The following is a 23646-nucleotide window of genomic DNA, read 5'->3' on the forward strand; positions in this document are numbered from 1 at the left end:
ATATATTAAAACATAAGTTGTGACGTTTTCACGTTGGATACTTTGAACGGACAATTTTATATTTAAACAGACTGATAGGAAGGTCAATAGTATTATAGATGGGTTAGCTATATAGAAGTTGATTAAATAGTCCATGAGAATTTTCCTATCAATGAAATCCATGGATGAACCATGTACTGTATCTTGGACAGTTTGACCAAAAAAAACGAAATAAAACCCGCACACTTCGGCCAAAAGCCCAGACTGAAAGAGATCAAAGATTCAAAATACTGGAAAACACAAGTACAGCTCCTAACCTCATGAGGTTATTCAAAGTATTTATTTTTAATAAACAAAGCATCCTTATTCGAAACAAAGCTCCGTTATCATCTTTCAAGGATAAAAACCGGTCTAAGAGAGGCATGAGTAAGCAAGGTCCTTCTCTTCCTTCAACTCCTCTGCTGTCAAATCCATCTTCTTCCTCGACACTTCATCGATCGGTAAACCTTGGAAACAACAGCAAACAACACACACCAGAACATTCCATAAAACAGCAATCATAAAAACATTTTTTTTATACTTAGGTAAGAGAAAAAATAAGTCTACCTTGGACAATAGACCACTCTCCGTTACGGCAGGTTACAGGGAAAGAATAGATAAGTCCAGATGGAACGTTGTATGATCCGTCTGAGTACACACCCATTGAAACAAATGTGCCCTGATAAATTAAACAGAGATTATATTTAGTTATTATAGTTTATTTAGTTAAAGAAACAATCAACTGGTTCGAAATTGAATTAGAACCTCGGGAGTTCCAAGGACCCAATCACGGATATGGTCACAAGCTGAGCTAGCTGCAGAGAGTGCACTAGATAGCTTCCTGGCCTTGATAATAGCAGCTCCACGTTGTTGAACGGTTGTGATGAACTCTCCATTCAACCTACATACATTACTCTTTTAACAAACATCGTATAGATTGAGATAATTAAAAAGAGGGATTTAAAGATTTTTTTTTTATTTACCACTCGTCGTCCTTGACAAGCTCACGCACTGGCTTCTCCCCAGAAGAAGTCTTGACGCTAGCGTGGTTCACATCAGGGTACTGGCTCGACGAGTGGTTTCCCCAGATAATCACGTTCTTGACATCAGAGACTGGCACGTTTAACCTCTCAGAGACCTGTCCCAAGGCCCTGTTGTGGTCAAGCCTCGTCAAGCAAGTGATGTTCTTCTCGGGGATGGACGGTGCGAATTCCTTAAGGATCAACGCGTTGGTGTTTGCAGGGTTTGCAACAACCAAAACCTACAAAAAAAAAAGCAGAAACTATAAGAAAATAATAAAAAAAAGACTCATCATCATCATCATCATCATCATCATCATCACCTTGCAGTTAGGTGCGGCGTGCTTCTCCAAAGCAGCAGCTTGGGACTTGTAAATGGAAACGTTCTTGGACATGACATCCTTCCTCTCCATTCCTTCCTTCCTCGGGAAACCACCAACCATAACTGCAACGTTCACACCAGTACACCCTTCCACGGCGTCAGTGGTAGCCACCACACCTGTCACGAGAAGAAAGAAAAAAACGCCACTGAGTACATACAAACAAAAGATCCACAGTTAAATAATATAACCTCAAAAAAAAACTCAAAACGCACCTTTGAGAAGAGGGAAAGCAGCATCGATCAACTCCATTTTGACACCGTTCAAAGCTTCAGCAGCAGGAGGGATATCAAGCATGTGGAGGATCACTGGCTGATCTGCCCCGAGCATGATTCCTCTTGCGATCATAGGTACAAGAGCGTATCCGATTTGTCCTGCAGATTCGTACAAACACACACACTTGAATACGATCCTTAGATCTAACAAATACATACTTAGATCCAATAGATTTCAAGAGCTAGAGAACTACACTATGATTCAACGATCGGACGATACGAAACATCAAGTTAGAGTTCGCCGCTAAACCAGAGATCTGATACTAGATCGGAGAGATGTGAAGTTACCTGCAGCTCCAGTGACGAGAACACGAACTGGATCCTTCGCCATCTGTGATCGATTTGTGAGAATATCGCCGGAGGAAGAACGAAGAGGGGTCGTTAGTGTAGCAGAGAGAAGAGCTTGAAGGCGTGAAGATGGGCTGAGGTTTGATTTATTAGTCATGATGAAGCTCAGATCCATGGTGTGTTAGCCACGTCGGCCAATTCAGTCGAATATCTCCAACGTGGAGATTACGTTTATCGTTTAAGCTTCTTTAATGGCCCAACGTTGACATAAATAAGCCCATATATTTAACCACAATCTTTTGTAGCTTTTTGTAGGGCTGAGAGGCCTCAATCCATGCTTAATATTCACCTTTTCAAAAAAATTCTTCTAAATCACAAGTTATCTAACCATTAAATTCTAACACAGATAATATATTATACAATTTAAATAAAAAACTTAATACAGAAAAAATATTTATTGCAGATAAAATATTTTTTCTGTTTGTCACTTTACTTATATTTCTGTACAAAATATAAAATTCATAACATTTTTCACTTATTTATTTTATTTTTTTTTGAAAAATTCAACATTTTCACTTATTTTGCTATATGCATAGAGTGAATTAAAGTTTTTAAAGGTTATTTGATGCAGTTTCTCTAGATTCTTTTAGAAATGGAAATATCGGAGGTGAAAATAGCATTAAAATTAAAATGAAGAAATGTAAGAGATACTGCAAAAGAAAACAAATGTAAAAGTGTAATAGAAATAGAAGAGAAAGACTACAAAAATACTAATGTCAACTTCTTAATCGTAATTATACAAAAGATACGTTTTCTTTCGATTTTTTCTCATATGTATTGTTTTTTTCTCTCATTTTTTTTAGAAAATAGATCAATATTTTGCATTCATTTTGGGGTCGTATCACACTGTTGTACAATGAAAATCAAAATAAACCTTTTCATTGTAAATTCTATATAATATATTATATTTCGTGTCTATACATGAACAATGAACCGTGTGACAGGAGATAATATTAGGAATATATAATTTTTTGTAAGGATGAAAAAAAGTAGAGAGAGGTGAGAGAGTCTTTTCTCTCTTTTCTTCTCTACCCCAGATCTTCCTCTTCTTCGGCACAACCACTCTGTTTCCGCTCCGGTGACTGACGTAGGGTCTCTTCCCGTCGGTCACCACCCCATTTCTCCCTCGTGTCCAGCCTCTCCCTTCTTGTGATTCGATCTCCCCATTTCTTCTTTGCTTCATCTTCTCTGTTCTTCGTCGGGTTTTGGCCGGATCTGACGATTTAAAACAGTGTCTGAGGGTGTCTTCAGCTTCCGTGGAGAGATAGCGAGGTCATGGTTAGTCGAATCTGAGAAGGAGGCATCGTCAAGTGAGTAGATCTAGGGTTTGATCTTGAGCGGATCTGGGTCAGATTCGCCCGGAGGATTCGTCGGAGCAGTTAAACGTTGTGCCTTCGCTGTTTCGGCCAGTACGCTGCCTCCATCATCATCTCTTATCTCCTCTTTCGACTCTGAGGCTTGTCGTCGGGAATTTCTTCTCGGTTAGTTCAAGAGACAACAGCCATGGCATCCTTCAGTGGTGTGTCTGATCTCCCATTTTTGCTACCGGCGTCGTCTGCTAGGGTTTGAGGACAACCCGATGTGGTGACTCATGTGCATTTAGGTGGAGTTCTCTATCGCCTTCTGAACTGCTTGTTTTCAAGAAGGGTTAAATCTTCTTCCGTGCTTCATGTCCTTGCTTCAAAGCTCCGACAGCTTGACTTTTGTTCTTCCGTGGTCTTTGCTGCATTCTCTGTGTCGCGTGGACGGTGAGGGAGCCTGTTGTACCGTTCACGCTTGACCGTGACTTGTGCTTCCGCGTAAATAGCGTTGTTATTGGTCTGAACTTTTGTCTTCCAGTCGAGATAGCTAAGATTTGTTGGTCGGCGTCCTCCTCCAGCGGAGCTCTGGGGCGTAAGCCAGACGCTTCCGTCGATGCCTGCTCGGAGCCACTTCGGTGAGTTCTCGGCTAAACCTCTCCCAGCTATTCTCTTGCTTTCTCTGATTTGTTCGGATACATCAAGAAGCGCTTTGATTAGGGTGATTATATTGTTGTTCTACTTGTTCTTATTGCGTATTGATTTCAAGCTTGTTCTTGCGACAAGAGATTGAAATTAATCTTTGTGTATCCTAGAGATTTTTTATTTTTTGCGGTCTCTAGGATCAAATGAGCTTAACAGCATATTGTGGTTTTAATTTAACTTGTAACCAAACCTTCATTTTCATTAATGATATTTACCGTTTAGCAAAAAAAAAAAAATTTGTAAGGAGTTGAACAAAAAAAGAATAATATTTAAAGGATAGTTTTAGGATATAATCTCTTTAATGTAGTTTAACATTTTTATATGTGTGTCTTAATATTTAAACCGAATTCATAGCTGTCTTTGTAAAACATGCATGTCATTATATGTTTGACATATATGTTTGACACGGTTCAGGTGCACTCTTTTTTTACAAGTAATTATTGAAAATTTTCTTGTTAAACAAGGGAATTCAATTCGTGGAGAATCCAAGAAACCCAACCAAGTAATATACGACTATTTGACTTTATGATTGTGAAAAAAGAAGGAAAATAATAGAGAACTATATTAAAAATATATTTTCTTTTAGTTGATAATAAAACGAAAATAAGCTATTGCCGGGAGAATGAAATAAGCAAACCTCACAATTTCAGTAGCTAATAAAAGATGTACAGAACATTTTTAGATGAACTACCGATGTTGACAGGAGCTTGTTCTCAATGGCAGAGAGAAGGGCTAGAGAAGTTTGATCCACCTGTGATACGAAACTAAATTATATTTTTCTGTTCATTTTATACGATATGGACTACTGTAATTTGATCCATTTGCATATTTCAATTGGAAGTTAAATCTGTGTGTTTGACGGATCTAGGTTTAATCTTTTTCTTTTTTTGAAAAAGCTACCAATGTTAAAAATAAATTATAAGTATTTGTTTTTGTCAACTAAATTATAAGTATCTCATACTGTATATATAGTTTAAAATGGTGAGGCCACTTTCTAATTAAATAATAATTAACCCACAAATGAAGAATAAAGAAAAGTTTGGGAGAAATAAAAACAAAAGTAAACAAAAATTAGGGATAAGGAAAGACAGCAATCTCTCTCTCTCTGTCAGGCCGTCTCTCGTGTTTCTTCTAACGTTTGATTTCGTCTCTAATTCGTTTTTTCTCTTTTTCAAAAAACATACTCAATCCAGTTTTCTCGTAGCAGTCGACGACAATCGAATCCGAAGACCCTTTTTTTTCTTCCCCCCAATTCTCTTCCGTTTCATTATCCTTTTTCTCCTCATTCAATCTGATCCGAATCAGAGATTCCTCAATGACGATGGTGGTCAATGAGTAAAATTTATTATAGTTAGCAGAAGCGTAGCTCCTCAATCAATTAGATTACTTTGTGATTGATTGATTATTCGCAAATTCGATTACTTTCGATCAATTCAGCGATTAGGGCTTTTACTTGATTCGAATCTTAGTTGGGGGTTTATAGATTCAATCGAGCTAGGGGATAGCACAGTTGAAGATCTGGATTATCTGGTCTGATTCGAGGGGGAATTAGGGTGAGATTGATCGAATAAAGGAGGCGACTTTTTTTTTTCTGATCGAAACTATGGATCGTGTGGTTGGTGGCAAGTACAAGCTGGGACGTAAACTCGGAAGCGGATCATTCGGTGAACTCTTTCTAGGTATTACTGAGAGTGTTCTTCTTTTGTGGTGGGAATCTCTCAAGTTTTCTTTTTTTAGTAGTAACTTGTTTTGTTTTTTGTTTAGGTAAGAATGTGCAAACTGGAGACGAAGTTGCTGTGAAGCTTGTAAGTCACTCAAACGTTTTGACTATTATTATCTTCCTTTTTTTTTTGTCAGTGTTGATTAAGATTTTGTGTGTGTTTTGTGCTAGGAACCTGCGCGGGCGAGGCATCCTCAACTTCATTATGAGTCAAAGCTCTATATGCTCCTTCAAGGAGGAAGTAAGTTCCTTTTTTTTGTCTTTTGTGTCTTCATTCCTTTTTTTAATGTTTTTTTAATCATAATGTCTTACACTTGTTGTTGTTGGTGGAAAAGCTGGTATTCCACACCTGAAATGGTACGGGGTCGAAGGTGAATACAACTGCATGGTGATTGATCTTCTGGGGCCTAGCCTGGAGGATTTGTTTAATTATTGCAGTCGGAGGTTCAATCTAAAGACTGTTCTAATGCTCGCTGATCAGATGGTATGAAATGAATTTATTCTTCTCTTCTCTTGGAGTTATTACATTTGCTTTACTTATTTTTGTGTTTTTTTCTAATATGTTTTAGTTAAATCGAGTTGAGTATATGCATGTCCGGGGGTTTCTTCATCGTGATATTAAGCCAGATAACTTTCTGATGGGTCTTGCACGCAAAGCAAACCATGTGTACATTATCGACTACGGGCTTGCCAAAAAGTACAGAGATCTTCAAACTCATAGGCACATTCCCTACAGGTACATATATTATGCTGCAGTTACATTTAGGAATGTTATAAATTAGAATAGAAGGAATACTGAGAGATATTTCTTTTTTTTTTGTTAGAGAAAACAAGAATCTTACTGGAACAGCTCGATATGCAAGTGTTAACACTCATCTTGGTATTGGTGAGTGTGTTGTTTGCTCTTTACTCTTGTATACTTCCGTTTATATTGTGAACTTTTCTAAAATGAGATATCTCTTGCGCAGAGCAAAGTAGGAGGGATGATTTGGAATCCCTTGGCTATGTGCTTATGTATTTTCTTCGTGGAAGGTATAATATATATATATATATCTGCTTCCCATTTACTTTTATTTGGTTTCCATTTCACCTTACCCTCTGTTTCTTCTCGCTAGTCTGCCTTGGCAAGGCCTTCGCGCGGGTACAAAAAAGCAGAAGTATGACAAGATCAGCGAAAAGAAAAGACTTACACCCGTTGAGGTAATTATTTTCTAATCTGTTTGCAACTGTAGCTACTTGAAGTGTTATTTATTTATCAAAAGATGCAATTTATATCTCCATTGACAGGTTCTCTGTAAATCCTTTCCACCTGAGTTCACATCATACTTTCTCTATGTACGATCATTGCGGTTTGAAGACAAACCAGATTATCCATACCTAAAGAGGCTTTTCAGGGATCTGTTCATCCGAGAAGGTGGGGGAAAACTACTTATGCTTTAATATTTTCACATAAACACACAAAAAGTAAAAGATTTTTTTTTTTAAATGTTATATATATTTGCAGGTTATCAGTTTGACTATGTATTTGATTGGACAATCTTGAAGTATCCACAGTTCGGTTCAAGCTCCAGCTCCAGCTCCAAACCAAGAGTAAGTAACAATCATTTTCAATTCCTCTAGAGAGCATACTATCAAACAAACCCTCACTATTGTCTCTGTGTTTAAACAGTCAAGCCTCAGACCAGCTCTGAATCCCCCTGTGCCTTCTGCCGAGAGACCAGAAAAACCTTCAGGTAAGCCCCTCCTTAAGCTCTGTTGTTAGATCATATGAGAGAATCTATTGATTGAATACTGATGTTAAAGACATTGTTTGCTGCTGCACATTCTCTTCTCATAGTTTATTTGTTTATTGTATACAGCTGGACAAGACAGCCGTGAGAGATTCTCGGGTGCTTTTTTAGAGGCATATGCTAGAAGAAATGGCTCAGGAAGCGGTGCGGTTCAAACTGATAGATCTAGACCAAGAACCTCAGAGAATGTATTAGCATCATCAAAGGACACAACAACACCAGTGAGTCATCTTTAAAACATTATCAAAATCTTCTCATAAATGCTCTCGAAATACTTTTAAAACAATACAATCCTTCTCGGTTAGCAGAACTACGAGAGAATAGAAAGACCAATCTCTTCAACAAGACACGCAAGCTCTTCAAGAAAAGCCGCCATTGTTTCGAGCGTTCGAGCTACTTCTTCAGCTGACTTCACAGAGAGCCGCTCGAGCAGAGTTGTTCCAAACAATGGGCGTTCCTCAACCGCTCAAAGGACTCAGCATGTTCCTGACCCGACCACTACTAGACCATCGTCTTCTTCATTTTCCAGAGCTGCGCCATCGAGGACCGCTCGTGACATCACGCTCCAGAACTTTGAGCTACTCACCATAGGGAATGGGAAGAGGAAGTGAGAAGCTGTGACATTTCTATGGGCCTACCTTTACGATGAATGAGTGGGTCAAACTGTGACATTTTCTATGGCTACTTTGCGTGGTTTCCTAATTTAAGGAATAAAACGAACGTCATTTGACTAAAAAAACTGTATGTGATAAATATATGGTTTTTGTTATGATAATACTTACAGTTTTATCATTTATAGATATATAAAAACGAAGGCAAAAACTTTATATCTGCAAAAATAAGGGATACCGATATAAAGATAAATAGATACTACTTTTTATGATGAGGAAAATGGTAAACAAAAGTCTGTGATATTATATTTTGCATAGTTTTCTGGAAAAAGGTCATATATTGGAAACAAAACAAATAGTTTCAAAAACGTCATTTAAAACCGAACAAGAGGGAGGGAGAATCATTTAGTTAAATAATTTAATTTCTTTTATTTTTATCAAATTCATTCAAAATAGTGTATGGATGCAGAAATTCTCGTTTTTGCCCTTCCATCTTTATTGGGTAGATTAGATTTAGAAGAAAATAAATTGTTTAATCTAAACCAAAAAGGAAGAAGAAGCTACCTAAAAATAAAATTAACATGTTACTACGTATCTATCTATCCACTTGTCTAAATTAAACCGTCTCCATCTGTCCTATAAATGGCGAACCAGATAGAATCGTCCAGAAAAAGACACAACAAAAGATATCAAAATAATCAGAGAGAACAGAATTCACCTCAAAAATCAACAAAAGTTCTTCTCGACGCAAGAAAAAGGTTGAAGATTCCGCGAATGTATTATTCCATTCGATCTCTAGACTCTTCTTTTGTATCGAATGGAATATTTTTGTCTTGTCACTATGGAGATTCCTTCTGATTCTTCCATTCACAAACATTTCTTTTGTAAACTTTAAGTTTTGAGGGTTAAAGAAGTTGAACACTGCTCTCGAGACTATGGCCTTGTCGGTATCTTCTTCCAAGTTGTCAACAGGTATTAATAAAAAGAATTCTTGAAAATGCACCTTTATTACAACACAAGTTCCTAATATTTGGTTTTAGGTGTTGAAGATGATAAGAAGCAGGAGGCATTTCTTTTCCCTAAATTTGTCGTAATGGGTCATAGGGGATTTGGGATGAACATGCTTCAATCTCCGGACGAAAAAATGAAATCAATCAAAGAAAATTCTATTCTTTCTTTCAATGTTGCGGCAGATTTTCCTATTGACTTTGTTGAGTTTGATGTCCAGGTTTGGATTTTTACCTAGAATATCTTCATAATTTGTTTTTGTTTTACAAGAAAATAACAACAAACCACAGGTAAATTCAAACCACAAGTTTTAGTGTTAAAATGCATTGCTTTTAAAATCGTAAATGTAAACGCCAAGCACAAATTCCCAACACAAACACTAAACAAAAAATGAAAGGAGAAACTCCATTTGCAAAAACATTTAAAATTTCGTGTGGAACATTTATTTTGAAAATAAGTGCAAATTGCATAAACTTGCGTTTGAAACAATGACGACATCTATATAAGGAATGTAACTATTTTTGTAGGTGACAAGAGATGGCTGTCCTATAATTTTCCATGATAACTTTATCTTCACGCAAGAACAGGTTAGGTTTTCCCATTAACTTTATTTTCCACACAAATAATCTTGTTACTGGTAATTTTTTTTTGTTCTGATTAGCAAAGTTGGCATTAAATTTTTCAGGGAGTCATCATTGAGAAAAGAGTAACGGAAATGGCCTTACATGAATTTATCTCTTATGGACCCCAAAAGGATGGTGCAAATGTGAATCCTATGTTCAGAAAGACAAAAGATGGAAGAATCTTTCAGTGGAAAGTCGTTAAGGATGATCCTTTGTGCACCCTTAAAGATGCCTTTGTAAAAGTTAAACGCTCTCAAGGATTCAATATCGAGCTCAAATTCGATGATAATGTTGTGTATGGAGAAGAAGAGTTACGTCAAACTCTTGAAAACATCTTGAACGTAAAAAAAAAACATATTCTTCACTCATCTGATTTTTGGTTTTGTTGTGTTGCTTTGGTAGATAAATCTGTTATTGAACAGGTTGTGGATGAGCATGCAGATAACCGGCCCATAATCTTCTCGAGCTTTCATCCTGATGCGGCTCGACTCATCAGGAAATTGCAAATGACCTATCCTGTAATATTGCTTCTTTAGTTTCCTTTTCTCTAATCCATACCATTATCCCATCGATCAGTGACTTCGAACCAGAAACTGAAGTTTGAAATAATTGAGGCTTAATCTTTTACGTGGTTTAGTTATTTATTGAAATGCATATATACGTTTAGGTATTCTTCTTAACAAATGGAGGATGTGAGATCTATGCGGATGTAAGAAGGAACTCACTGGACGAAGCCATCAAGATTTGCAAAGAAGGCGGTTTGCAAGGGATTGTTTCCGAGGTTAAGGCCATATTAAGAACCCCCAACGCAGTCACTCTAGTCAAGGACTCAAAACTTTCACTTATATCCTATGGCCAGCTTAAGTACACAGAAATAAACATCCTTTTGGTTTCATATTGTGTTCTTATATCTCTAGCCTCCTCTATTTTATCCTGAAATGTATTATCATTAAAAATTTCAGCAATGTCGTGGAAGTGGTTTACTTACAATATCTGATGGGTGTGGAGGGAGTGATCGTTGATATGGTCATGGAGATCTCTGAAGCTATCGCCAGTATCGAGGCTAGGAATGAGGAAGATGATGAAGAAGACGATGGAAGAAAGTGTCTGATTCTGCTCGGAGAGGAGAGTAAAAAGGTGAAGATTTCTAGTGATGCGATCGCTATCTTAACAAAGTTCGTACCAAAGACTACTTTATTTGTTCAACAATGAAGTTTTTGAGTTAATTATTCGGCTTGTAAATAGACTATTTCTTACTACATTTTTTCTATTTGTGCGTGTCATTCTTCGGCAAGGACCTTGCTAATATTTTCTTTTTACTTCCAATTTTATCTGATGTGAAATAGACTCGTTAATTAGGCGGTTTTAATATTAACTAGATGTTTGTCCGCCAATTCGCTGATACATATACTTTTTAAACTTTGAAAATAATAATATTTATTATTTTTTTGACAAATTATAATATTTTTTTTTCAATATTGAATGCATATTTTATTTGTTATATATTCGCTAAATAAACAGATTGATATCTTTTGTTATCTTTTATAAACTCATGCATATATTTCATTTATATTCTCTAAATAAACAGATGAATTCTCTAAAATCAAATGAAAAAAATTAAGTTCAAATGTACATAAATGAATATAAGGTTAATTGTTCTAAACTCATGCATATATAAGTTTTTTTTTAAAATGCAACAATTAGCTGATATTTATTTCATTTATTGGACATGAGATTACAAAGCAACATATAATTTAAGCCACGATAAGTTTGAATGGAATAGAAAAAAGCACACTATGTCAAAATAGATCTCAAAAAAATTCATTTGTATGCGCTGCTTTTTCACTAAAATATACCTATGATCCATATTTATATAAAACTACACAATCTCTTTAAACCCTATAAGGACATGCAAGTCATATTATTTCAAAGATAAGTCTATTGATCTCTTTATGTTAAGTATATATTTTCTGTTTGACTACTTAATTTTTTTAAGTAGTTTTATTTTTGTTGGTAAGATCCTATTTTGGTCCTCTATTACCAATATATGTATTATCGGTTTGATTAGCTATATCGCTGTTGACCTTTTAAATTTTTTTGGAACATGTTTTTATTGGTATTCTAATACTAATTCATGAAAACATTAATAGCTACCCCCTTTTCATTTTAAATGTAACTTAAACTTTATATAAAATAGAGCTTAAAATTTATTATATTCTTATGGTACACCACATAATTTATTTTCTCTTAGTAAGAGTTTTTTTTTGAAAATTGCATTAAAAATCTAAACTAAATTTTTTAAAAAAATATGAAATGAGTATTTAGAAAGTAAAAAAGGTAATACATAATTTGATATTAGATGATCTTACATGTTCTTTCTAACAAATATAAAACTACACAAATCGATTTAGGCAGTCAGAATGAAAAATATGTACTTAACAAAAAGAAATCAATTTACTTATCTTTGAATGATGTATCAGAGTCCATCCTTCTAGGGGTTTAAGGTGTATTGGAAAATTTTATACAAATATCGATCTTATGTTTATTTTAGTGAAAACCAGCACATATAAATGAAAAATTATTGACTTCCAGTTTGACGTCATGTGGATATATGCTATTCTATTCAATCATATCGATGATTAGATTTGATACTGAATCCCATAGTAGTTTGCAATTTGTTTTTATAGTTATAATAAATCAGTTTGATATCATGTGGATTTACGCTATTTCATTCAATCATTTCAGTGATTTTATTCTGTTATAATCTCATAGGAACATGTAATTTGTTTTTTAGTTCAAATACGAGAGTATAACAAAATAAAATATAATCACCAATACAATTAAATGGAATATCGTAAAACCCCACAACATCAAACTTATCTAATATAACTATAAAAAAGTGCATGTAACTAAGAGATTCAGAATAAAATATATATCCCTGATAAGTTTGAATGAATAGCAAAAAAACACACACTATATCAAGTTGGAGCTCAATTTTTTTCATTTGCATGTGTTGTTTTTTTTATCACCAACTTAAAGAACACATGTAAGATGCATGTGCTGTTTTTTCACTAAAATAAACCTAAGCTCAATATTTATATAAAAATACCATATCGCCTTTAAACCATATAAGAACAGACGAGGCATGTAATTCAAAGATAAGTCTATTGATCGTTTTATGTTAAGTAAATATTTTCTATTTGACTAGTTACATTTTTTAGGTAGTTTTATATTTTTTTAAAATAATCCTATTATGGTCCTATTTTATCATTATATCTATTACCGGTTGACTAGCTATATCGCTCTTGACATTTTTTATACTTTTTGGAAAAAAAATTATTTGTCCTCTAATATCAATTCATGAAAAATATTAATAGTTACTCTATTTAAATTTTAAGTTTACCTGAAAATTTATATAAAATATTTAAAAACCTTCAGTTTAAAATACATTTTATAATTTTGTTGGTACAACACATAATTTACTTTCTCTTAGTAAGAGTATTTAACTATGATTTTTTGAAATGCATTAAAATCTAAATTAACCTTTATTTTTAAAAAAAAAAATTGAAATAAGCGACACCAAAACCATTTAGCAAGTCAAATAGGTAATAAATAAATATAAGATATCAAATACAATTTAGGTAGTCAAAATAAAAAATACCACTTAACATTAATAAATTAGTTGTCTTATCTTTGAATGACGCCTTATCGTCTGTCCTTCTGAGGTTTTAAGTGGCGTTGGGAGATTTTATACAAATATGGATCTTATGTTTATTTTAGTGAAAAACAACACGTATAAATGAAAAACTATTGACATCCAGTTTGATGTCGTGTGGATATACGCTATTCTATTCAATCAAATCAATGATTAGATTTCATACCGAATCACGTAATAATGTGCAATTTATTTTTATTGTTCTAATCGATCAGTTTGATGTTGTGTGGATTTATGTTATTCCATTCAATCTTTTTAGTGATTAAATTTTATTCTGTTTTAATTTCATAGGAACTAGAAATTTGCTTTTTTAGTTCCAATATGAGAGTATAACAGAATAAAATATAACCACCAATACAATCAAATGGAATATGGTAAAACCCCACAACATCAAACTTATCTATTACAATTATAAAAAGCATATGTTAATACAAGATTCATAATAAAATCTAATCCCTGATAAGTTTGATGGAATAGAAAAAACACAATACATAAAACTAGATCTCAAAAGTTTTTCACTTATATGTGCTGCTTTTTAACTAAGATGAACCTAAGCTCCATATTTATATACAAAATACCACAGCCCCTTAAAATCCTACAAGGACAGATGAGACATGTCATCCAAAGATAAGAATATTGTATTAGGTAGTATATATTTTCTGTCTGAATACTTAAATTGTTTTAGGTAGTATATATTTTCTGTCTGACTACTTAAATTGTTTTAGGTAGTTTTATATTTGTTGGAATGATCCTAGTATGGTTCTCTATTATCAACATATGTATTACCGGTTTAATTACCTATATCGCTTTTGGTATTTTTATATTTTTAGAAAATATTTTATTGGTCCTCTAATATCGATTCATGAAAACATTAATAATTACTCCCTTTTCATTTTAAATTTGGTTTAAATTTATATAAACAATTGTGATTATGGGTATTTCCTTTTTAAAAAAAATTCAACTGTGGGTATTTCCATCACATATACACGGGAAATTAAAAGAGGATCATCTTATTTTAATAACAAAAAGTTTTTAAAATAAATTATGATCAATATGAAGAGGGTCAAACTATAGTCTGATTATTTTAAAATAATTATGCTTTTAAAGGCACTATTAAAAGTCTAAAACCATTTTAATCATCGTGAGTTAACACAACAAAATTACAAAAATTAATTTTTATTTTTAAAATAATAAAATACTATCATTAAAACGTATATAAAAGAAGCAATATATATAAACACCACTGACCAACAACAGGCAGTGTGCATGAGTCAATCTCTAATAGAATAATACGATATAAGCACATTGAATTTGGCCATTGATAAGGCTAAAACACCAATGAACCTTGAATCTTATTCTTTTCCATAAAACACTGAATATTTAGCTATGTGAAATTTTTATGCACGCGCCGGTAATCTAAAATCATAGTTGGTCTTTAAAAAATGGGATAAACATAAAAAATACCTACTAAATATTTATTTATACTTTCTCTATTTAAATTTCTGACTAAGTGTTTTTTAGTTTTTAACTAGATTTTAACCCATGCGAGTTATTTTCATCTGTAATAAAATATTTAAATTTGTTTAACAAAATTTTATTAAAAACACTAGTATTTTTTATATATTCTCTAAATAAACAGTCTGATATATTTTCTCATTTATAATAGTTTATTAGATTTTTATCAACAACTATAGTAAAATAGTTTATATATACTTCAACGATCAACCATGTATCACGGACGCATGACACAAAGACCGATAATCTAGCACGCAATGCAAGAAAGAAATCGTCTTTTCTCTTCCATATGGATGTAGAACCCCCGGTTTGGTTTACAGAGTTTATATGAGTATGTTGTGTTGCTGTAAAAAATCGAAATAAAATAACATTTTTTATGTAAGTTGACTTTTATTTAATTTTTTATAAGAACAGAATTAAATAAATGAAAAATTAAAATCATCATCAAATCAAATTTATTTTTAAGTGCAGAAAATAATCTATTAGATAGATATCTGTTACTTGTTTGCAATTAAGTTATGATTAAATAAATGTTACATTTATGGATAAAAAAATTTTGATATTAAAAATAATAAAATAATTAGTCATATAAACTAAATACAATCGAAATATTCTATTGAATATTATTCACTATATTTTAACTCAGATTTTTAATAATATACCAATAAATGTACAATTAAATTTCTTAAAAATAATATTATAATTATTTCAAAAAGAAGAAAATAAAAATATAAAAATCAATTACATCATATCATGTTCATGTGCACCAAAAAGTGTGATACTATTATCATAAGAAAATAAGGTATACAATTTAAAAATATATAGTTGATCATCGTAAAATATTACATAACCAACTATAGGAATGAAATATCCTTTATATCTTATTTAAGAATCATTATAGCTTATATGGTATGATATGTGTCATCACTTCACTTGAACCACTCTTACAATCTTCAAAAAATAAGTTTGTCAATTATCTAAACATATAATATACTTCTCTCTAAATAACTATTAAAAGTTAGTAATCTACAAAAAAAAAGTTATTTCTTATTTGCTTAAAAACTAAAGAATTAATTAATGTGATTAAAATATATATGAAATTAATGATTTTGAATTATAAAGATTTTATTATAATTTGTGTATCATTTACCATTTTGTTTGATTTTATATTATCAAAATAAATTAAAAAATCACACTAATCATATAGAATTTTTTTAGATTTTCTATATGTTATACTTTGAATTTTACAAAACGGCTATAAATTATTAAAACAATAAAAATCTTACATTTAAAATTTTGTGCTCAATAGTTTAATTTTTTGTTATACCAAAATACAAATGATCATAAATCTATATGAGTAGGAAGTTTCATTTAATATACATTCAAAAAATAATATATATATATATATATATATTTTAATATCCTTGCCATGTATATATATATATATATATTGATAAAATCAAACATTTTTACCATTATAGTTTGATCCAATTATTAAAATATATTTTGCATATAGTTTCTATTAACAAAGAAACTCTAAAAACACATTTTTATTTTATAATATTTTATAAAATCTCACTATGTGCAAGTCGTAGATTATTAAAGAACGTTGATATTTTAAGAATGGTCTAACTACGCGTAAGGCATGGATCTTTACTTAATATATTCATATTGTATTATACTATAAATATGTTATTTAATATTTTATAATCATATATTAAACATATGAATAAAATATATTTTACACAAATTATATTTCAACATTTATCCTAAAGTTAGTTATAATATGTAATTTCGTTTGTAATGTTTTTAATCTAATATTTTATAACTTACCAAATGTTACAATGCTGATTAGATATAATTGGATATATTAATATAGGAAAACCGAGAATTGATGACATAATTTCCTAAAATATGTATTTGTTAAAGCCAGTTTTGTTAAGTATAATTTGTTTAACTATTGATATAAGATTATTCTTGATTTAATTTCTTTTAGAACTGAATTAAATAAATCAAAAATAAAAATATTTGACCAATCAAATTAAAACAATTAACATTAAAATTCCAAAAAATAAAATGGAATCAAATAATATCAAAAGACGATATAGAATGATAAAATATCAAATATCATACTGAACCGTTCATGTTGATTCCCTCCTTTCTCCAACAGGTTGATAAGGATTGAGGAGTCTGAGAGAACCGCAAAGAATCAGACATTTGAGTAGATGGCAGTGAGTACCACAAGACAGACAAGCAATAGCGTATGCCATAAGTGCTGATGGTACATAACATAACAGTGAGATTCGCATAAGGTATGTAAGGTTAGAGGATTGTCACCCGAAAAAGAACCTCCAATGCCACAGCCATCAACATTACAAACTAAAACAGCAGGAGGGAAAGTCGGAGATGAACAAGGTGATCTGCTACGGGGTCCATAAATACCAGAGCTTTCTGGCCTTTAAAGCGGCGGACCCGATTGGGCTGAACTCCACTCCTTAGCATCTATGATGCTCTTAAGGACTGTTTCTTGTACTGTGAAAGTTCTGTTTTCTAATGCTAGCTAAGTAGCTATCCTTCCATAAATTCCTGTTAGGAATTTATCGATCGTTTGATTGCTTAACTAAACGACACAAGATTTTTAACCCAGTTTCCTTGCGGTACCTCTGGGGTGGGAACCGTCTCCCACAACTTCACTATCAATCAAAGGGTTTACACAAACGCTCTAAGCGCTCAATGGAAAGACACAACAAAGAATAAGAGAAATCAAAGAAACTCTATCCCGAAGAGACATGACTCGAACAATGTCTCTTGCCCTTAGTTTCTTCTCTACCCCGATCTCTCTCTAGCTCTTTCTCCTTTGTGTTTCGGATGATTCTAATCAACAGCGTCCTTTGTTTCTTTTATAACAAGATATCACCGACATATGTCTCCATATTCCTTTTCCGCTTGAACATCTACATAATAGCAAATTCCCTTTTTGACTTGTGCTTTCCTTTTTCTAATTGACGTAGGAAACACAAAGTAACTAACTTGTCTTTTTGTGCAAACTGAAACAAAGATGGTTCAAAGAATTAGGCTACAAATTTGGGCCTAATATCAACAAACTCCACCTGGCCCAAATTCCTATTTCTCTTCTTTCCTTCTTCCCCGTTGATAGAGTACGACGTCTTCATCTTCCTCACCTGCAGGGACGACGACAACCTCCGCAAGCTTAACGATTGGAGTTACCTGAGCTCCGGTGTCCATATTTGTTAGCTCCGGCTGAACCTTTTCATTTACTTCTCAGATTAGATTCCGAGTAATGACAACAACTTCCAGCGTCCCGATGAATCTCTGTTTTAAGCCTGCAACTCTGACAATTTTGCCTTTGTTGTCAACCTCCATAGCAAGTGACTCCACCTTGAGCTTATGAGCTTGAGAGAGTTCGCGACTCTCCCTCATGCTTGTTTTTCCCGATGGTGAAATACACAACCTGATTGCTGATCATTCGCAACCTCTGGAGATACGGACACCACAGTCGCCATTGCCGTCACAACAATTCTTGGCAAGATAACCAACCTCGTCGCAATTCCGATCAATACGTTTCACTTTCCGGTGAGACTTTCGTTGCTGATCAATTTAATGAACTCTGGAGTTCTGGGTTTCGTTAAGCAGTCCATCCCTAACATCCTTTGCTTTTCTCTTGATAGTGAATATAACCTGATGCAACTTCAACTTGAGTCTTTGCATCCTCCGGCATCAAGCTTCGACGCCATTAGCCACTGTTATCTCAAGTACCCATTTGCTCTTAGTCAACTCCTTCTCCCGATGACTGTAGCTCGTACCTTTCGAGATTACAAATTCCCTGAACCTATATTTTCTTGTCTTTTTATAACAGTTTCTCCGATGAACACCTTCATCTTTCCACTATTCTGATGATTTTAGGTAATCTTCTTAACCTTAATCACCTCCTCCTTACTCTGTTTCTCTGTTAAAGAAACAAACAGAAATTCTAACCCGAATGTCATGTTTCTCTCACATCTGCTCCACCTGAAACTGCATAGCTTCTTGCCTCGTCGTCCTTGTCCAATCTCTTCGGACAGAAGCTCCACCTTGTCTCTCGTGAGACCCTTATAACTGTGACTTGATTCTCTTCATCACAGCGCAACCAGCCGTTTTCTAATGAGAGATCAGCCTTCTCTCATATTTATGAAGCTTTCCGGTAACTTCACAAACCTTGAAACATTTTTCTTAGTTTCTTTTGAATTTTTTTTTTTCGGCTACTCCACCTTAAGCAGTTTCTTTTGCTTTTCCTGTAGCTATTCCACCTGAAGCCAATATCTCTTCACCATAGCTTCATAATTGTCGCAGGTAACCTTCTCACTAACCATACTTCAGAGATATTGAGAAACCTTGTTTGATTTTTCCTTATCAAGCTATTAATCACTAAACCTCTTTCATGACTGCCCTCAAGCCAATGAATCTGTTATAGTGATTAAACAAATCCTTTGTACCCTTGCAACTTGATTCCCTTTGATATACTTTTGATTCTTATCATGTGCACTTGATCTTAGAATCAAACTTTCCTTGAATCTGTTGCATTAAACAGAACCGTATTTTCTGTAAATATTAAAGCAATCCCTGCTTCACAACCCCTGTGTCTTGAACAACAAAGTCTTGGACTCCTTTTTGTACCGCCGTTATCCCAAACAGAACACGCCATCAAGCCAACCTGCTAGACAGACTTTCGACACAAACCCCAGTCCAAACTTCTTGTTTAACCTGATCCTTTCTAACCGCTTAGCACCGCTCGGCTAGTTTCCTTTTAATTTGCCTCACGCCAACTGCCGGTGACGTTCTTGACACAGCTCTTTAACAGCTTCTGTTGATATCACTTCTAGACCCCATGATATCATTCCCTAGCTGACACTCCATCCTATAGTTACTTGTATAAGAAATACACCAACCTTGGTGTTAACATTACACAAGTCTTCTTCGTATTCCTTTGATATTAATTTGATTTTCCTGCAATCATTATTAATACCAGTAACCTTTGCTGCTATGAACTTCCCTCCGTTACAACAAAATTCTCTCTTTCTGAAACCTTGACTTGTGTCCCTGTCTTAATAATTCAAAGTAATCAGCTTTTCTTCCATAACATGTAATTGCCGTACACGTTAAACTTCAGCTTCCAGTTACTCTTCTTTGATTTTTTTTTTATCACCTTGGAGTCTTCCTCATGTTCTCACTTGAGTTCTTCTCCTCCAGCAAAGATACATGTGCCCGTCTTGCACCGCTATTTGAAACCAAATAGGACACGCCGTCTAACTCCCTTGTTAGAAAGACTATCGACACAAAACCCATTGCATATATTCTTGCTAGATAACTTTTGAGAACCAATTCACCTAGAACATGCAGTCTCCTACGCCTTATCCTTTAGGCTATCATATGCTTCTTCGTTGACTTCTTCCGACGTCCAACAACGATCACGAAACACCACTGCCTTTCACCAAACCATAACCTGAAGCTCTAACATCATCTCCACCTTGATCTAAACTCCTTCGGTAGATCCTTGAACACACTTTGTACCGCCATAAGTAATGGAACCCGCCGCCTAACTTCCAACCTTGTTAGGAAGACTTTCGATACCGACCTTGTTCAACTCCTTTGAGATGAATGTTACTTCTTCGATGCCTTGTGCTTTTACCCTTTGATCTTTCAACCTTGAATCTTGGAGACGATGGATCGCAGATTCCTTGAAGAATCGATAGGTCCCTTTATCTTTCTTCTTTGCGATTCTTTTCAGACTCCTTGATTTCTTCAATACCCGCAATCAAAACCTGGATTGCTCTGATACCACTTGTTAGGAATTTATCGATCGTTTGATTGCTTAACTAAACGACACAAGATTTTTAACCCAGTTCCCTTGCGGTACCTCTGGGGTGGAAACCGTCTCCCACAACTTCACTATCAATCAAAGGGTTTACACAAACGCTCTAAGCGCTCAATGGAAAGACACAACAAAGAATAAGAGAAATCAAAGAAACTCTATCCCGAAGAGACATGACTCGAACAATGTCTCTTGCCCTTAGTTTCTTCTCTACCCCGATCTCTCTCTAGCTCATTCTCCTTTGTGTTTCGGATGATTCTAATCAACAGCGTCCTTTGTTTCTTTTATAACAAGATATCACCGACATATGTCTCCATATTCCTTTTCCGCTTGAACATCTACATAATAGCAAATTCCCTTTTTGACTTGTGCTTTCCTTTTTCTAATTGACGTAGGAAACACAAAGTAACTAACTTGTCTTTTTGTGCAAACTGAAACAAAGATGGTTCAAAGAATTAGGCTACAAATTTGGGCCTAATATCCACAATTCCAAACCACCCATGGCTAAACGGAGTTGACAAACCAGTTGGTGGTAATGGAGTAAATTTGCCTCCATATTTCAGAAACTCTGGGAAAGATACCAGGGAGTTTGATGGTCTCGATAATACTGGAATGTGACTCCACACTTCTCTGCATAGGGACATTTAATGAAGACATGGATGTCGTCCTGAGGAGCTCCACACTTTTCTACAACTGAATAGTAAGGGAAATGGTGTATCGTCCGCATAAATCTAGTTTAAAGATAAGTTATTGACGGCCTTCAATTAAATTTCTATAGAAAGATTGTAATGGCAATGAATATCATGCGTATTCAAAACCATGTTTAGTGTTCCGATATTCAATATGTTTCGGCTGATCTGGTCATGTCGGTGTTAACTTTGTTCTGAGATCGAGATGGGCCTTTCATTCTTCTTGACCCTATCTTCCTCTTATCAGATCTTTGAAATATTAAGCCAAACTATTGGATTCAGAGTGGGTGAAACCCCCCTCCAACAATTATAATTTTCCTTACAAACTAAAAGACGAGTTGATGATCCAAATTAGAACATGAGCATAAATCTCTCGAATCAAAACTTATATATGTTTTTTTTCTTTTTGCTAAAAAAAATTATATATGTTCCAAGAATCATCAATTGTAATCATGCAACGGTGTTTGGACTCTTTATTTTACTCACTAAAACATTTGATATCATTCTAATGTTTTGACTAACCTTCTTTCCCTAATTTAAGCGTGATTTAGTTACAAATTTTAATTTGGTTTTAAACTTGGAAAAAATGTCTCAGAACTTTTTTTTTATGGAATTTAAGGATAGTGTATTCAATTGAGAGTTTTATATGATCTATATTATTAAAACAGAAGTCTTGACTTAATTCATGTGTGATTTTTTTATTTGGACCACCTATTCAAAAGTTACTTAAATTATATTTTATATGATATATGAATTTCGTGACAAAAAAATATGAATAATATTTTCAATTTAAATTTTGATCCTTAATGAATAATATTTTCAATTTAAAAATTTGTACATGATTTAAAATATCACTGAAAATTTAAAATAAATAAATTAAATTATTACATGTGAAACAAAAAATATAATATTATCAAAAAATTGTAAAATGACAAATATTACAATTAATCATGCAACCAAATAATTATGTGTGTAAAAATAAAAATAACCATCCGCACGGTTGTACGGATGAAGGTCTAGTTTGTATTAAAATAACAAATCTATTGTTATCCAAACATAATTTAAAATTTTCATTTAAAGTAGTCCATTGTACTTGACATTTCATAAGACTATCTACAATGTGACCCATATAATGGAATGTGATTATTGTGTGAGGTTTAGTGTTCATTTATATGGCAAATTGACATAGCTTCAGAGTCATAGTTAATTTCTTAATTATTTCTCTATTTCTTAGCAAATCGACCCAAAATGGGCTCCCAAATTACGACTACAAAGCAATATAGGCTCTGTCTATATACGTTAGCACTACAAGGTTGACTTTGTTAAATGATTTGAGAAGGAAAAATCCAAAACCAATTCATCATATAGCAGAGACGACAAAACCTAAACCACTAAGTCAACCGAACATGTCTATGTCCGCTACCTAGTCACACAAAGTTTTTTGTTTTTACATCGCAAAGTCAAAGCCACATAGCAACAAAAAAGACTCGATTTATTGATGTATGGGACCTAAGATACGAGCTTACGAATTTAGCCACGACGGTTTATTCATAAAATGTGTGGACAACTACTAAAAACTAGTGATACGGTGACCCATATAATGATGGTGTTATAGGTCGTCGCCGGTTCAAAAATGACAAAAACGCATTATTGCCTCATCTTTTCAAAATAAATTTTAAGAATAAATTATATTATTTCTGTTTCATAATGAATGTTTTTTGATTTTTTTATTACACAAAATATTATTTAGAATTTCAATGCACTTTGTACTTATTTTCAATTCGATGTTAATTGAACACTGCATTAATCTTAGAAATAATTATATATATATTAAATACTATTGGTTAAATAGATATAATTAATAAAATAATAAATATTGTATCAATTTTTGACCTGTGTGAAAAGTCAAAATTTGTTGAAATGAGAGTAATATTTATCTAGTAGTTTATGTTAGTGGTTTTTCTGTAATAAACCAAATATAAACTCTATAATTCATGTTACTACCAAATATCTACATATATATTGCACCATATATAATATTCTGTCACCTACCCTTGTTCAAA

General features: G+C 33.4%; 3 protein-coding genes and 1 long non-coding RNA gene across 6 annotated transcripts; 3 read left to right on the forward strand and 1 right to left on the reverse strand.

Moving 5' to 3' along the window:
- Positions 1 to 127: 127 nt before the first annotated feature.
- On the reverse strand, positions 128 to 2170 carry LOC108828327 (malate dehydrogenase 1, cytoplasmic). The gene is made up of 7 exons (XM_018601983.2): positions 1981 to 2170; positions 1633 to 1791; positions 1361 to 1536; positions 1002 to 1279; positions 784 to 919; positions 586 to 697; positions 128 to 485 (listed from the first exon to the last, which is right to left on the reverse strand). The coding sequence occupies exons 1-7, from the start codon at positions 2153 to 2155 to the stop codon at positions 391 to 393; spliced, it is 1131 nt and encodes a 376-aa protein (XP_018457485.2). The 5' UTR covers positions 2156 to 2170; the 3' UTR covers positions 128 to 390.
- A 2937-nt stretch (positions 2171 to 5107) lies between these two features.
- Positions 5108 to 8395, forward strand: LOC108827924 (casein kinase 1-like protein 8). Of its 2 annotated transcripts, none has more exons than XM_018601441.2 (13): positions 5108 to 5722; positions 5808 to 5848; positions 5935 to 6004; positions 6099 to 6247; positions 6333 to 6499; positions 6588 to 6649; positions 6732 to 6795; positions 6879 to 6963; positions 7051 to 7177; positions 7268 to 7353; positions 7433 to 7496; positions 7623 to 7774; positions 7859 to 8395. In XM_018601441.2, the coding sequence occupies exons 1-13, from the start codon at positions 5647 to 5649 to the stop codon at positions 8162 to 8164; spliced, it is 1449 nt and encodes a 482-aa protein (XP_018456943.2). In that variant the 5' UTR covers positions 5108 to 5646; the 3' UTR covers positions 8165 to 8395. The 2 variants fall into 2 exon arrangements, with proteins under 2 accessions (XP_018456943.2, XP_018456944.2); XM_018601442.2 differs by having other exon boundaries at positions 7862 to 8395.
- A 450-nt stretch (positions 8396 to 8845) lies between these two features.
- LOC108827925 (glycerophosphodiester phosphodiesterase GDPD3) lies at positions 8846 to 11108 on the forward strand. 2 transcript variants are annotated; one of them, XM_018601443.2, is made up of 7 exons: positions 8846 to 9136; positions 9205 to 9392; positions 9700 to 9759; positions 9858 to 10136; positions 10218 to 10313; positions 10463 to 10659; positions 10758 to 11108. In XM_018601443.2, the coding sequence occupies exons 1-7, from the start codon at positions 9100 to 9102 to the stop codon at positions 11005 to 11007; spliced, it is 1107 nt and encodes a 368-aa protein (XP_018456945.1). In that variant the 5' UTR covers positions 8846 to 9099; the 3' UTR covers positions 11008 to 11108. The 2 variants fall into 2 exon arrangements, with proteins under 2 accessions (XP_018456945.1, XP_056849647.1); XM_056993667.1 differs by having other exon boundaries at positions 8852 to 9136; positions 9214 to 9392.
- Positions 11109 to 18142: 7034 nt separating this feature from the next.
- LOC108838443 (uncharacterized) lies at positions 18143 to 21750 on the forward strand. The gene is made up of 5 exons (XR_008938624.1): positions 18143 to 18619; positions 18715 to 18798; positions 18903 to 18949; positions 19069 to 19375; positions 21337 to 21750. It is a non-coding gene; the product is annotated as an uncharacterized LOC108838443 (long non-coding RNA).
- The last annotated feature ends 1896 nt before the right edge of the window (positions 21751 to 23646 follow it).

This window comes from Raphanus sativus, chromosome 9, assembly GCF_000801105.2.
Source record: "Raphanus sativus cultivar WK10039 chromosome 9, ASM80110v3, whole genome shotgun sequence".
Classification (NCBI taxonomy): domain Eukaryota; kingdom Viridiplantae; phylum Streptophyta; class Magnoliopsida; order Brassicales; family Brassicaceae; genus Raphanus; species Raphanus sativus.

Excerpts from the sequence above, each read along its gene's own strand:
- LOC108828327 (XM_018601983.2), bottom strand. The coding sequence starts at position 2,155 with ATGGATCTGAGCTTCATCATGACTAATAAATCAAACCTCAGCCCATCT. Across the intron at positions 1,537-1,632 it reads TGCTTTCCCTCTTCTCAAAG|GTGTGGTGGCTACCACTGAC; the intron begins GTGCGTTTTGAG and ends TTCTCGTGACAG. Across the intron at positions 486-585 it reads AGAGTGGTCTATTGTCCAAG|GTTTACCGATCGATGAAGTG; the intron begins GTAGACTTATTT and ends GTTGTTTCCAAG.
- LOC108827925 (XM_018601443.2), top strand. The coding sequence starts at position 9,100 with ATGGCCTTGTCGGTATCTTCTTCCAAGTTGTCAACAG. Across the intron at positions 10,137-10,217 it reads CTCTTGAAAACATCTTGAAC|GTTGTGGATGAGCATGCAGA; the intron begins GTAAAAAAAAAA and ends GTTATTGAACAG. Across the intron at positions 10,314-10,462 it reads AATTGCAAATGACCTATCCT|GTATTCTTCTTAACAAATGG; the intron begins GTAATATTGCTT and ends ATATACGTTTAG.
- LOC108827924 (XM_018601441.2), top strand. The coding sequence starts at position 5,647 with ATGGATCGTGTGGTTGGTGGCAAGTACAAGCTGGGACGTAAACTCGGA. Across the intron at positions 6,248-6,332 it reads TAATGCTCGCTGATCAGATG|TTAAATCGAGTTGAGTATAT; the intron begins GTATGAAATGAA and ends AATATGTTTTAG. Across the intron at positions 6,964-7,050 it reads AAAGACTTACACCCGTTGAG|GTTCTCTGTAAATCCTTTCC; the intron begins GTAATTATTTTC and ends CTCCATTGACAG.